Source organism: Micromys minutus (assembly GCF_963924665.1).
Source record: "Micromys minutus genome assembly, chromosome: 9".
Taxonomy (NCBI): domain Eukaryota; kingdom Metazoa; phylum Chordata; class Mammalia; order Rodentia; family Muridae; genus Micromys; species Micromys minutus.
The window spans coordinates 44,592,562-44,605,689 of record NC_137978.1 but is presented as its reverse complement, the minus strand read 5'-3'; the positions used below and the strand labels follow the sequence as shown (position 1 = coordinate 44,605,689).

Below are 13,128 nucleotides of genomic sequence, written 5' to 3'. Positions count from 1 at the left end.
AAAATCCTGGCCCTGCTTTGGCAGGAGCGGGAAATTCTGCCCTTCCCCTCTTCAGTCGCCTTCTCTGCAAGAAGCCTGCTGGGATCTCCTCACAGTCTGCCTCCGCCTCCGCCTCCGCAGCCACCAGCCTGTGCAGAGCCGCAGCTGGAGTGACTGGGGCAGGGGCAGCAGGGGTCACAGGCCCCTCCTCACAGGAAGATCTCCAGTCCCACTGATGAAGGTGGCAGGGGTGGGGGGCACCCTGTTTGAAGCTCTCCTCACATCCACACCCACGCTGCAGCTTACCGACTCCCCCTTCTCTCCAGCAGGGCCAGTGTACCCTCGTTCTCCCTTGATGCCCTGAGGAGCAACAGCAGAATTAGCTCTGTGGCCTGCCTATGGTGGTGCTAATGCAAGACGTGAGGCTGAAGCTTGGCGCCCAGACTGGTACCTGAAGGCCGAGGGCACCAAAATAGGGGACTAGAGAGAAGAGACAGGGGCCAGCAGGGCCTCCCACCTGCCACTGTGGCCCACGCTGAAAAGTGGGACACACCTACCCTGAAGGTGCCTTTGCAAGGGGTGGCAGACTCTCGGGTGTCTCCCTCTCTCTTCCCAAACCCCTTGGGAAACAAATCTCAGTTCTTCCCGAGTCTGGGACTCATAGTGGGTTCTCAGAGTGTCCCCTTCCTTCCCTCCATCGAAAAGTTTGGGGGACAGCCGTATTACCAAGGGAGCCAAAGTGGGGTAGGGGGGTCTACCCATGGATGGCCTGGCAGAGACTAAATGCTGGAAAAGACGGATCTCAGTTGAGGGGCACCTTGCCTGGCCCTGTTCTCACCTCCAGCCTGTACCTCCCCCCATACCCCCAGAACCAGAGTTCTCTTACTCACCGGCAGTCCTGGGGGTCCCATGGCACCTGGGTAGCCAGGTTGTCCTGGAGGACCCTGCAAAGAAAGGCAGACATGATGATGGACCGACCCTCAACATTCTGTGACCCAAGCCTGAATACCCTGGGTCTGCCATCCAGCAGGTGCCCGCCTACCCCTGTGAAGTTACTACTCTGGGCCATTTCCCAAGCCCAGGTGTCAAGCTCCGGGCTCACTAGAGCCCTGGGATCAGAGCAGTTAAGGAGGCCCAGAGTGAGGTGGGGTGGACCAGGCACACAGGAGGGCACACAAGCTGTGTGGGCCAAGAGAAGAGACGGTCCCTTGGCAGTGGTATACAGGAGCTAGAGCTATGTGTTCCTAGGGTATAGGGGAGCACGGACACCCAGGTGCTTGAATCCAAGGGGTGTGAAATCCTTTCTTTTGTAGCCCTGAGCTCTTCTGGATGGGGGGGGAAGAGGATTTCAAAAGAAAGCACCTCTCTACTTCTACTCAGTGCCCCTCCCCCTCAGCTAACTCCATGGGAATGAACTCCTTGGGCCTCTTCTTACCGGTTCTCCCTTGTCTCCAGTCAGGCCCGTGAGGCCTCGCTCCCCTTGAAGACCCTTAGAGAGAGCAATCATGAGAAACTGCAGAAGAGTTTAAGCCCTACCTAGCCCAGGCTCTTCCCTGCCCCGTGCCTCTCCACTCTGCACAAAGGTCACAAGTGTACTCTGGAAGAGTAAGTCCAAACATATGAGAGGCAGCAGCAGACACACTTCTCCAAGTGAGCAGAGAACAGGGAACCCACTGGGGTCACCATCACTGCCGTGTCCTACTTCAGAGGTTGTGTAGGATGCACCTTTAGGAGATGCTTGCTCCTTCGGAGGGGGCCGTCAGGATAGGTGCCCCCACACATGATGTTCTGTGTCACCCCATCACTTACCTGTCCCAGTTCCCACCCAGCCCAAATCACCATCTTTAGGGATACAAGGGACAGGCACAAAAGGGCCCTCTCCATTGCAATCCCATGTCAGTCTGTAACAGGGAGAGGGACATGGGTTTCGGTCGAAGCCTCTCATTCCTCACTCTGATCTCCACACCTCCAACACTGAAAACATCTCAGCCGCCCCCTTCTCCCTTGTACCTGCTAGAAGTGGTACCCAAACCTCTCCATGACACAAGACAGATGGCTAGACAAACAGATGGCCCCTTCACCCAAGCAAGCAGAAACAGACATGGTCCGGCCAGGGATGAAGACGTGGGAACAGATGGAAATGTGACGAGGAGGGGCCCTGGCCCCTGGCCTCCACCACCACCCCTGGGAGGGCAGGAGCCAGCCCAGGGAACACACCAACAAACAAGGGTTTAGCTTCCATGACCCAGGAGAGAGCAACAGTAAGGATGGGGAGGGAGTTGTGATTTAAACACACCTGTGACAATGACGGTGACAAGACAGAGCAATTAACGACACCTGGCAGAAGGATCAGCCCAAGGCCTTAGGCACAGTGGGACAGGGCCCTAACACCAGAAACCCAGCAGGCTGGCACCACATGCCCAGCCTTGGAGCAGACTTGGCCTGGAGCCAAGGAAGAGGGAAGACTCGGAGGCCATGGGGAACAATGAACAGAGCCCCAGGACACGGAGGGGGGAGAGGAGCTGGCACAACAGGAGGGGGCACCCCCCTAACCGCAGGGAAGGGTGCACACAGAGCTGCCTGTAAGTCCCCAGAGCGCCTCTGGACAGTCCTATCAGGCAGCAGGGCAGCTGACCTGTGGCAGCCTGCAGTGTGAAGCCCTAAAGCTTTGGCATCTCTGCCGGGCACAGAGCCAGGTGCCTGGCAGGGCCCCAAGAACTACTTTCAGCAAATCTTCAATCCATACAGCGGTGGTGGGGAGCAGGAGGCAGGAGCAAGATGGGGGAGATAAGAGGGGCTCCCTTCTTAGAGGCACCACCTTCCAGGGAGAAAGTAAAATAGGCTTGGGGGACAGAGGGGAAATGATGTGTGGGCTTAGAGGGAAAGAAAAAGGAATGTGGCGGGGGGGGGGGGGGGTGAAGGAGAGGACGGAGGAGAAAGTGCCGGAGAGGCCAAGGCATGGGGAGAGAAGTCAGAGACTAGAGAGCCAAGACTCTGGGACCTAAGGGAACCTGTGTCGTTAGCTACCATGCCTGTGGGGGACAATGAACACTAGGACACAGGGGGGGGGGGAGGAGCTGGCACAACAGGAGGGGGCACAAGCCACAGGAAGCCACAGAGACCTGGCTGGCAGGAAGGGGGATGGAGTGCTGCTAGGTTCTTACAGGCAATCCGGGGGAGCCAACAGCACCAGGAAAACCTGGGGGGCCCTGGTGGGAGAAACAGGCAGGTCACATCTCACAAGAGCGGTCACCCTGGGGTAGCCTAGAGGCATAGTCTGCAGTCAGGAGCTTTGGTGGGGGTGGGGCTGGTTTCAAGGTCACTGAAAAGGAATCTTAGCAGAAGATGCCCACTGTTGCCCTAAATGGGGTCCTCCACAGGCAGGGACAGCAGCAACCTCCCCAGCCAGGGCTCCCCATGTCTGTCTTTGGTGGGGTGCAGAGCATCTTCATTTTGGTCCTGCACCCCTTCCCCACCACCTGACCACCCAGGTCCCTCGGATGAATAGCTCCAAGGTCTCCATTTTTCTTCTCCAAAGAACATATTACCAGAACTTTCCATTTTTCTAGCCACATCTTTTTCTGCTTCACCAACATCGCTGTAAATTTTGGGTAGAGACCCCTAGCCTGGTATTTGTAGACTTCCCTAGAGATGGTCCCACCGAGCTATGGAGGGTACCATCCCAGGCCCTTGTTGGAACTAGGGTTAAGGCGAGTGGAGAGATCTGGCTGCATAGCATAAACCATACTGGGTGTGGGCTACCTGGGTCCCTAGTGTGGTACCAAACAGCGGGGAAGAGGAGGGACCCAAATGCATGTCTCCGAGGGCCTTCCCTATGCAGGTCCACAGGATGTGAGGTGGGGCAGAGCAGGGTATTCCAAGTGGGAGACCACAGCCCAAAAGATGCTCTCATGAGGGGAAGGTAAAGGCAGTGGGGTCCCTGCCTGGCTGCAGAATGGTGTGTGGGTTGGGACTTTCTAAGATTCAAACAGACCAGGGTACCAGAAACACTTACAATAGGGCCTGGAGGACCCGGGGAGCCCCTCATGCCAGGCGGACCCTGCAGAAGAAACCAAAGGAAGTAGATGAAGAAGATGAGGAGGCTTCCCAATAACTCATGTTTCTGCACCTTTTTCCAGCTCCCTGCAGTTGCGCATGGGAAAGAGCTGCTGATGTTGAAGCAGAGCCACTTAGCTGATGCTAAAATGGCCTTTCATTCACTTCATTCAGTCATCCAACAAACATTTATTGAACAGCTATTATGTGCCCGGGCACAAGCCCAGGGGCTGGAAACATAGCCATAAACAAAACATTAAAAATCCCCGCTTTGTGGTACTTATGTCCTAGAGGTGAGGTGAACAGTTACAAATGGAACACGGCTGGCACATAGTCGGGGCTCAGTTCACACCAGTGGAGTATTCCTGAAGGAAGTAGATATGCCCAACGGACAATGAAGGCATAGGAGCTTGGGGGTGGGGGTGGGAGCTTGAGGGGTTCATGGGAGCTTGGGGTGTGGGGTATGGGAGCTTGGGGTGTGGGGTATGGGAGCTTGGGGTGTGTGATGTAGGAGCTTGTGGGTGCCTGTGGGGTGTGGGAGCTTGGGGTGTGTGGGATGTGGGAGCTTGGGGGATTCGTGGAGAGTGGGAGCTTTGGTGTGGGAGCTTGGGGGGGTTCGTGAGGAGTGGGAACTTGAGATGTGGGAGCTTAGGGGGGTTCGTGGGAGCTTGGGGTGTTGGGTGTAGGAGCTTGGGGAGCTTCTGTTTTAGAAAGGGTAGTGCAATAAGGCCTCATTGCAAAGCTAACACGTGACCTAACTGCTGAGTGGGGAAGCAGGCCTAGAGAAGAGGGGTGCCAAAAGGGAAGCAGCCTGGAACCAGCACTGAGAAGGAGAGGCTGGGGGGGGGGACTCTAGGCCCTGGGGAGCCGGGAGGAGCAGGGAGTGCTCTGAGCATGTGGATCCCATGTCTCTGAGACCCTACCCTCAGTCTTACCTCTTCTCCTCTTTGGCCTGGCATCCCTGGAGGACCAGGCAGGCCAGGGCTCCCAGGACAGCCTGGTTCTCCTTCACTGTTGTCTCCCTGGGGGCAGGGGTAGACATGGGATCCATAAATTTGAGGAAGGGAGGGGTCAGGGCAGGAGGGATGGATGAAGGGAAGCAAGGATCCGCTCACCCTGGCCTCCTCAGCTCTTGGGCGCTCCCTCTCTATGAAGCACTGTAGTAGACAAGAGAGGCTCTGTTAGGTAAGGCTGGTCAGGAGGCCTCTGGCATGCACAGGACACCACACCCAGCTTGCGAGCTATCCCAGCGCGGTCTCTACCAGATGGAAATGGCAGGACCTGCATCAGGGAGCCCTCCCTCCCTACCCTCCTGTACCAGCCTGCCTCTGCCCAGTTCCTACCCTGGCACAGTTGTCGAAACCTGGCACACCAGGGATGCCCTGGTCCCCCTTTGCTCCTTTCTCCAGAAGGAAGGCTGGATGGGCCGTCTGTCCCTGGGCACAGTTACCACAGATGCTCTGATAGGAAAAAAGACAAGGGCAGAAGGATCCAGGTCAGACATGGGCAGGAAAAGCCTCCTAGGGGATGCCCTCACAGAATGTAGGGCTCTAGGGGATGCCCTCACAGAATGTAGGGCTCTAGGGGATGCCCTCACAGAATGTAGGGCTCAGGCACCCTGCTCACTCACACTCTCCCTCCCCAGCCACATCCCTGCAGCAGCTTTGCCATGTCCTCAGGGGACCCGATCCACAGCAATTGGCTCTGAGTTTCCTCCAGGAAGAGGCTCAGGTAGGGCCAAGCCAGAGCGCTTTCCAGACAGGCGCGTGGGAGGAGGCGGAGGGACCCGCGGAGGGACCATCTGTCCCGCCTGTTCCTGCAACCTGCACCCGTGGTGAGGACAAGCCCCAAGGATTCAGGATGAAAAGGCTGGCTCCCAATGCCAGCACCTCTGCCTGGGCATGCCAGGAGACAGCCGCAGGAGGAGCAGGCCCTCTAGGGATGCTCCTGGGGAAGGCTTGCAGCTCACCAACCGTCACCGGCTCCACAGGTCCCTGGGTCTGAACTGTTTTTGTAGGAAAGACTTCCTCTGGATCAGGCTCTGCCCTTGTTTGGTCATAGGCTCTCTTAGAGATTGATGGGAGCTATTGGTCCTCTCCATCAAAACTAGTAAAGCTGGTCTCTTGTTCCAGGGCCATTGGGAGCCTGGAGCTTCCTAGTCACGGGCGTGGTGCTGGGACCCAAGGCAGGAGCCCCATGCTCACTTTGACCATTCATTGCAACACCTAACACTAATGGCCATTTCCACAGCACCCATAAGGCCACAGATTATAATGGGCTTTGGTACATTCAGTCACCCGGGCACAGGGAGCCTGCTTATAAGTAAAAACAAGTAAAGTAAGTTATAAGTAAATATAGGTAAGCCCATATTCAAAAGAGGTGGTGTGATTTGTCCAGGTAAGCCCAGATTGGCCTCTGCCTGTCTGTCTAGAGTCAGCACTTTCCCTGGGCCGTGAACATGGTGACCACTGGCTCCTAGCAGGCTCTCCTGGCTGCCATCTGACCTCTAGTACTGGTTGAATTCAGTTCCTGCATCAGACCTATTGTGGAGCCTTAGATTACAAAGCCAGCATGTCTGATGTTAAGAAGTGTGACCCACCTGGGGCTGGAGTCACACCATCAGTGTCTGGAGGGCAGACCTGGTGGACTCAGGCCCCCCGAGACCAGGAGAGAAGAGCTGGGGCCTCATTGCCACAACCTCACTGTACTGCAGCTGAGGGCTGCTGCTAGGTGAACTCAGCCACCTCCATCGGCTGCCTCTGGAAGCATCCGTGGTTCAAGCAGGGGCAGGGCAGGCAGCCCTTATACTGTGCCCTGACCAAAGCTCACTGGGCTGGCACTATAATGTCCGTGACACTGGAGAGCCTGTGCCCAGGAGAGCAGTTAGAGGAGAAGTAATGGAAAGGGTGTCCCGAGGATGCTCCCTGAGAGAGGTCCAGGAACTCGGAGTCAGACTGCAGGGATGACCCAGCTCATGTCATTTCTGGAGGTGACTAAGCCGGGGGGGGGGGGGGGGGAGGAGACTACAGGAAGCTTGGGGCTCCGGAGAGCTTGGTCAGCCAGACCAGACCACAGCCCTTTGGTAGGACTGCAAGCTGACTCTCTCCTCCACAGCCTTTTTTTTTTTGGTAAATGTAAAGTCCCTTCCCCCCACAAAGTCTTTTCAAACCCACAACCACCCACCCCCATACCACTGAGGCTTTGGGGAACCTTTCTTGGCATGACCCAGGTGCTATGGTGCTTCTTTGCCAGCCGATGCAATCTGATGTCAGGCTGGGTTCTGTCACCAGGAGAGCACCAGGTGGGGGCATTTGCAGCCTTCCTTAAACATTCATTCAGCAAATGTTGCCTTGAGGGTTGTTATAAGCCAGAGGCCCAGCCAGGCCCTCTTAGACAGCTGCTTAGAAGGCATCCCCTTCCCCCCCCCCCCCCCCCCGCCCCAATCCCCCCCACCCCTATCCCCCTCCCCCGCCCAGCAAGGAACCGGCAGGCTCAGCCTGCTGCTTTTAGGTGGCAGGCAGCTGAGTGCCTGCTGTGAGAATCCCCTTTGGCAACACCTGCCAGCAGCCTCTCGGTGCCCTCTTACCTTGAGGAGGTGTTGTTCGATGGGTAAGGATCCCTGCAAGAGACAGAAGTGGGTTCCAGCTGGTCAGAAGGGGAAGCTTATATAGCCCAGAGCCTCAAGATCAGGAGTGAAGGAGAACCCCCCCCCCACCAGAGCTAACGGGGTCGCATGGCCAGCTCATTCCCGGGAAGGACAAGAAGGACGATGGCCAGGGTGTCCTGGCTGATACCCACCAGCTCGGCAGTGAGCCCAGGCTGTCCTGGCAAACCATTGTGCCCAGGCACTCCCTGAAGCAGAAAAGAAACAAGAGATCAGACTGTTCTTCCAGCCTAGTGCTCCCTTCGTGAGGGCTCACAGCCCTGCCACCTGTCACAGGCTCTTCATGGGTGGCAGCTCTGGCTACGCTCAGCCTCAAGGTCTCCCACGGTTGGGGGCTGCAGGAGCCAAAGAGGCAGAGGAGGGTGGTCCGCAAAAGTCGTTCCACTGGGAGCATTCCCAGGTACAGCAGGTCAGAAGCTGGGCAGAGGGTCTTCTGTAGGGCGACTGCTGTGGGCTATCCTAAGTCACTTTCTCATTAATCACCATCGTGGTTTTACTGCAAATAACGGGACTCGGAGAAGGTCATAGGTTGAGTGAGACGGATGAGCGTCCGAGAGAGAACCATTGGCTCCCAGCCTCCCTTCATCCACTAAATGTATCCCATCCCTTGAAAGATGTCCCTGCAGTATTGGATGCTTGCCAGTCGGACCATCTAGGTACAAGTCCTCCCCACCCGAGTAATTTTTGGAAGAGTATAAATCTAACTCTGTGCCTCGGTTTCCTTCTCTGTAAAACAGTCATCATGTATAGATGGCTTTGAGGAGACCAGGCTGTGACAGAGCCCAGATGTAGGATGTACTGGGACACTCCTGTTAAGAGTTTGCCACACAGCCTCTAGCTTTCTTCCATGTTCACAGTGCACATTTGCATATTAAATGTTCTGTTGCAGAAGGGAGGGTGTTCAATTTTGAATCCCCAGCACCCCACGAGGAGGAGGTGCGCATTAAATATGTGTTGGACCAACGCATCGCTGCACAGCCCTACTCCTCCTGGGGCGGGATTTCCTGGGCCTGCTCTGAGCTCTGACCTCCCTCCAAGACCCAGATTCCGGCCCTGGAATAAGTCAGCTTGCCGAGTAGCCCCTTTCCTATCCACCACGGGTGCTTCCACTGCTGGGTCACAGTACCCACGAGGTCTAGAACAGTACCTGGCACATGGGTAATGCTTGGGATAATTTCTCATGCAGCCCGGGATGATCCACTGCCTCTACTTCCCGAGGACTGGGATTTCAGGCATATGCCACCTAGCTCAATTTATGGGGTGTTGGGGAATCTAACCCAGGGCTTCTTGTATACTAGACAAGCACCCTGCCAACTGAGCCACACCCCAGCAGTTACTACCCTGCTCCACCCTTCGGTGCTTTGGTGTTAGCTCAAGCCTGAGAGTGTGATTCATTCTTAGCCTGATAGAATTACATGTCCATGTTCTCCTGCACAAGCAGGGGACACAGCCGGGCTTGACTACTGCCTGCCAGTTATTAAAGATCGTGGGCACATTTCTCAGCCTCCGTGTCTCAGGCACCTCGCATGGAAAATGGATCAGGATGAATGCCATATGAATGTTCCAATGCATTGGAACAACGCAGCCTCGAGCAATAAATGTCATCCATCTCTGAACCCACTGCCCTGCACAGAGAAGCCTGGCACAGGGTAGGTGCCCGTTTGTGGCAGCCCCAGGTTGGTCTCGGGCATTGGTGTCAGATAGGATTCGGGTCCCCGGGTTACACTCAGCGCTTTTTCTTCCCCTTGTTCCCCCAGTGTGGCTTGGCACAGTTCATGCTATGCCAGCCCTCCCTGGTTAGTGGGTCACTTTGAAATGACTCAGCCTTCCCAAGCAAACCCCATGCCCACGGCTGACGGATCACTGAACGGTGCTGGCACTGTGTGCCTGGACACTCTCATGCAGAGCAGGGACTGCCAAGTGTGTGGCGTGGGCTCTGGTTCCTGGGGAATCCCCCCCCACACACACACACCAAGGACTGTCCTAAAGTGCAGAGAGGAGGAGGAAGCGCTCCACTGATGAAAGCCCTGTGCTTTATCACCTGGCTGGGTAACCTGAGACAGGACACCTCACCTCTCAGAGCTTAAGCTGTCTCAGCTGTGACATGGGGACAGTGCTGTCTCCCTTCTGGGGCTGACATAAAGCTCCAACAGGACAAGAGAGCAGCTGTAATAGTTGTAAACGTTGTGGGGCATTTATGGTGTGCCAGGAAAGGTGTCACGTGCATTGCACACGCAAGCTTGTTTAATGCCCACAAGAAGCTACGGAGAAAGGTGCTATAATGATAAAGGTGTAACAGATAAAGGTATGGAGACACCACAAGGTGAGGTAACTTGCCCAGTGTCACAGAGCACATGGCAGAAAGGAGATTCCAACTGGGCTGTCTGGCTCTGGGGATGGACTTTCTTTCCTTACTATCTCTGGCCTCTGTGTTCCTGAGGCCATCATGAACATTCTCATTTATAGGCCTTTGCACCTGTAGCTTTCCCTGCTAGGAGTTGCACCTCCCCAGGGGTGCTCCTCCCCAGGGGTGCTCCTCCCAGGGTGCTCCTCCCCAGGGTGCTTCTCCCAGGGGTGCTCCTCCCCAGGGTGCTCCTCCCCAGGGTGCTCCTCCCCAGGGTGCGCCTCCCCAGGATGCTTCTCCCCAGGGGTGCTCCTCCCCAGGGTGCTCCTCCCCAGGGTGCTCCTCTCCAGAAGTGTTTTCTCCTCAACAAGTTCACTTGCACTTCCCTTCCATTTTGATTCAAATATCACCTTTTATTTGCATGTGTGTACATGTTCATTCGTACATGCACATGAGTGCGCAAGTCGTGTGCATGTATGTGTACAGGTGTGCAAATTGAGACCAGATGTTAACACTGGGTGCCTTCCTCAGTTGCTCTCCGCCTTTTTTAAATGTATGTGTGCATGTATGTGCTTGTGTGTGTGTATGTGCACGAGTGAATGTGTGCTATGTGTGTGTGTGTGTGTGTGTGTGTGCGCGCGCGCGCGCGCAGGCACACAATACCACAGCAAGTGTGTAGAGGTCAAAAGATGGCTGAGGATTTCCTTCTCTCCTTCCGCCTTGTGGGATGTGGGGATAGGAGTCAGGTCAGCAGGCCCTATGTGAGTGCCTTTATTGGTAGATTGATCTCACCGGCTTTCCATCTTAAATTTTGAGACAGGGTTTCTTACTGAAGCTGGAGCTTACCCATTCAGTTAGTCTGGCTGCCCAGGAAGCCCCACGCAGGGATCTGCCTGACTGCCTCCTCAGCGCTGGGATTACAGGCACAGGCCATCATGCTTTTTACATGAGTGCTAGGGACCTGAATTCAGGTCTTTGTGCTTGTATGACAAGCACTTTATTGAATAGGCCATCTTCCCTTTTTTTCTTTAATATTTTTCACAAATGTCTTCCCTGTTTTTCCATTCCTGTACCTAGTTTTATCATCCTCCTTAGTCTGGATTATTATTATTATTATTATTATTATTATTATTATTATTATTATTATCAGCTTATCATTATTGCTTATTGTCTGTCTCTCTTGCAGGGATACTAACGTTCAGTCCACCACTATATCCCAGCATCTAAAACAGGGAAAGATCACGCAGGCAGAAATGCTTGTCACACCAACACATACTGACTGCTGTTCCAACAGTGCACCCTGAACCAGTGTAAAGCTTGGCCTCAGAGCCTGGGTTCCTGCCAGGCCTGGGCTTGGATCCGGTCAGTGGGGTTCCTGGGCTAAAACACAATAGGACGTTCCTCAAAATGAGGCTGGGAGTCCACAAGCCGAGACCAGGGATCCGTGAGCCCTGCACACCATGCTAGGAAGCCATGCACCTAGAAATCACTACACACGTGAGTAAACAGTGCACTCGGGTACAGCATGGAGGAGACCCGACGACTGCTTGGTCCCTGCCCCCCAATCTCCAAACTCTCTTCCAGTCTCTAGTCCTCTTACCTGCAGTCCAGGCATTCCAGGGGGACCTGGTGGTCCGGGGACACCTGGGGGACCCTGTGGAAGTGAAGACAAAGTCAGGGTGGGAGGGGGGGAAGAGAGCTCCCTGCCACCATGAATAGCAGTAGTGTCATGGCAGGGTGGGGGGAAGCCGAGACAGGAGGCGAGACAAAGGACAGAAGCCACACACACCTGCGGGCCCGGCTGCGAGGAGCTGCCCATCCACAGTCCCGGAGCACCCTGGGTGGGAGTTGGGGTCGCAAAAGAAGGGGAGAGGTTATAGGCAACGTATACACCAAGCACAGAGCTGCATGGGGTGGGGCTGCTGGGACATAAAACCTGGCAGGACCCTTGCCCACTGGCACCGGGTGAGGCGAGGAGCCAGGCCTCTCCCCAAGTGGGGAAGGCAGGAACAGAAGTTCAGTCCAACTCACCGGCATGCCAGAGAAGATGGGCTCTCCCCGAGAGGGACAGGAACATTCTCCTGGTTCACCCTGGCAAGACAAGAGCCTTGGTTGGAGGTGGCAAAGACAGAGGGTCCTCTGAAAACCTCACCTGGGAGGTGGCAAGGGCTTTAGGAACGGGGACGTCTGGGGCGGCCTCGTATGTCATGTCTTCAGGTAACCCACAGGCCTCAGGCTCCTCAGCTGCCCAGTGTGAATGATCATAACTCTGAGTCCACAAAGTGCCAGGGCACTTATCACGTACCGTATGTGGTGGTCACCACCAGCCGCTGCCCACGTGATCATAGCTCCATTCTGAGCAGCCCTACTCCCCAAGTACCCTCTGTCCTCCCTCTGCCTTGCCCCATCTTCTGACCCAGCTTCCCTGTGGAAGGACAGCTGTCCACTAAGGGGACCTTGGTGTGCTCTGGTCTCCTGGGATCATGGTTGAATTCTGAGTCATCATCATCGACAGGAAGTCAGGGTGGTACCCACAGTTCCTGGAATCAGGAAGCTTGTGAACAGCAAGATGATTCCACCCATCCTCCAGCCTGAGCAGCTACCACGGGGCTATGAGGCTCTAGGAACCCATTCCCAAAGAGCAGCAGCCTGGGCCCTTGAGACTTACTTTCTCACCTCGTGATCCCTTTTGTCCCTGCAGAGAGAAGCATAGAGGTAAGTGGGTAGGAGCGGGATCAGGTCCAGCCACAGCCCTGCTGCCTGGCACTGTGCTCAGTCTGTCCTCTCAGCCCCTCCTGGCCCTAGAGGGAAAGGGCCCAGAGTCAGCAGGTGAGGCTGGGCGGGAGCCAGTCGTTCGGTCATTTGGCCTGCCTAGACAAAAGCAATAGCACAGAGGCAGTCCCGGGCTTCCTGGTGCCCATATGCCAGAGGAGAGATCCTGGCCAGGAGGTGAGGAGAGGAGGCAGGAGGAGGTGACCCTCCCCCAAACCAGGTAGGCTATTGCCAGAGAACAGTGAATGGGGGCTCCCAGGCCCGGCCCCTGCAGGGCAGTGGTATTCTGTTTCGCAAATGAGGAAACTGAGGC

General features: G+C 55.7%; 1 protein-coding gene across 4 annotated transcripts in view; it reads right to left on the bottom strand.

Moving 5' to 3' along the window:
• Positions 1 to 13,128, bottom strand: part of COL16A1 (collagen type XVI alpha 1 chain) — a 50,784-nt gene that overhangs the window by 14,604 nt on the left and 23,052 nt on the right. For 2 of the 4 annotated variants that reach the window (XR_013975114.1, XM_080920681.1), the window contains exons 39-52: positions 12,712 to 12,738; positions 12,075 to 12,134; positions 11,833 to 11,880; positions 11,644 to 11,697; positions 7,834 to 7,887; positions 7,622 to 7,654; positions 5,379 to 5,495; positions 5,151 to 5,192; positions 4,971 to 5,057; positions 3,995 to 4,039; positions 3,144 to 3,188; positions 1,415 to 1,468; positions 870 to 923; positions 286 to 339 (exon numbers count right to left, since the gene is read on the bottom strand). Coding sequence is in view for 3 of the 4 variants with exons in the window: in XM_080920681.1 (XP_080776807.1) it covers positions 286 to 339; positions 870 to 923; positions 1,415 to 1,468; positions 3,144 to 3,188; positions 3,995 to 4,039; positions 4,971 to 5,057; positions 5,151 to 5,192; positions 5,379 to 5,495; positions 7,622 to 7,654; positions 7,834 to 7,887; positions 11,644 to 11,697; positions 11,833 to 11,880; positions 12,075 to 12,134; positions 12,712 to 12,738 (774 nt within the window). In the remaining variant the exon portion in view is untranslated. The remainder of the gene's footprint in view (positions 1 to 285; positions 340 to 869; positions 924 to 1,414; positions 1,469 to 3,143; positions 3,189 to 3,994; positions 4,040 to 4,970; positions 5,058 to 5,150; positions 5,193 to 5,378; positions 5,496 to 7,621; positions 7,655 to 7,833; positions 7,888 to 11,643; positions 11,698 to 11,832; positions 11,881 to 12,074; positions 12,135 to 12,711; positions 12,739 to 13,128) is intronic. The other 2 variants (XM_080920682.1, XM_080920683.1) reach the window with 2 other exon arrangements.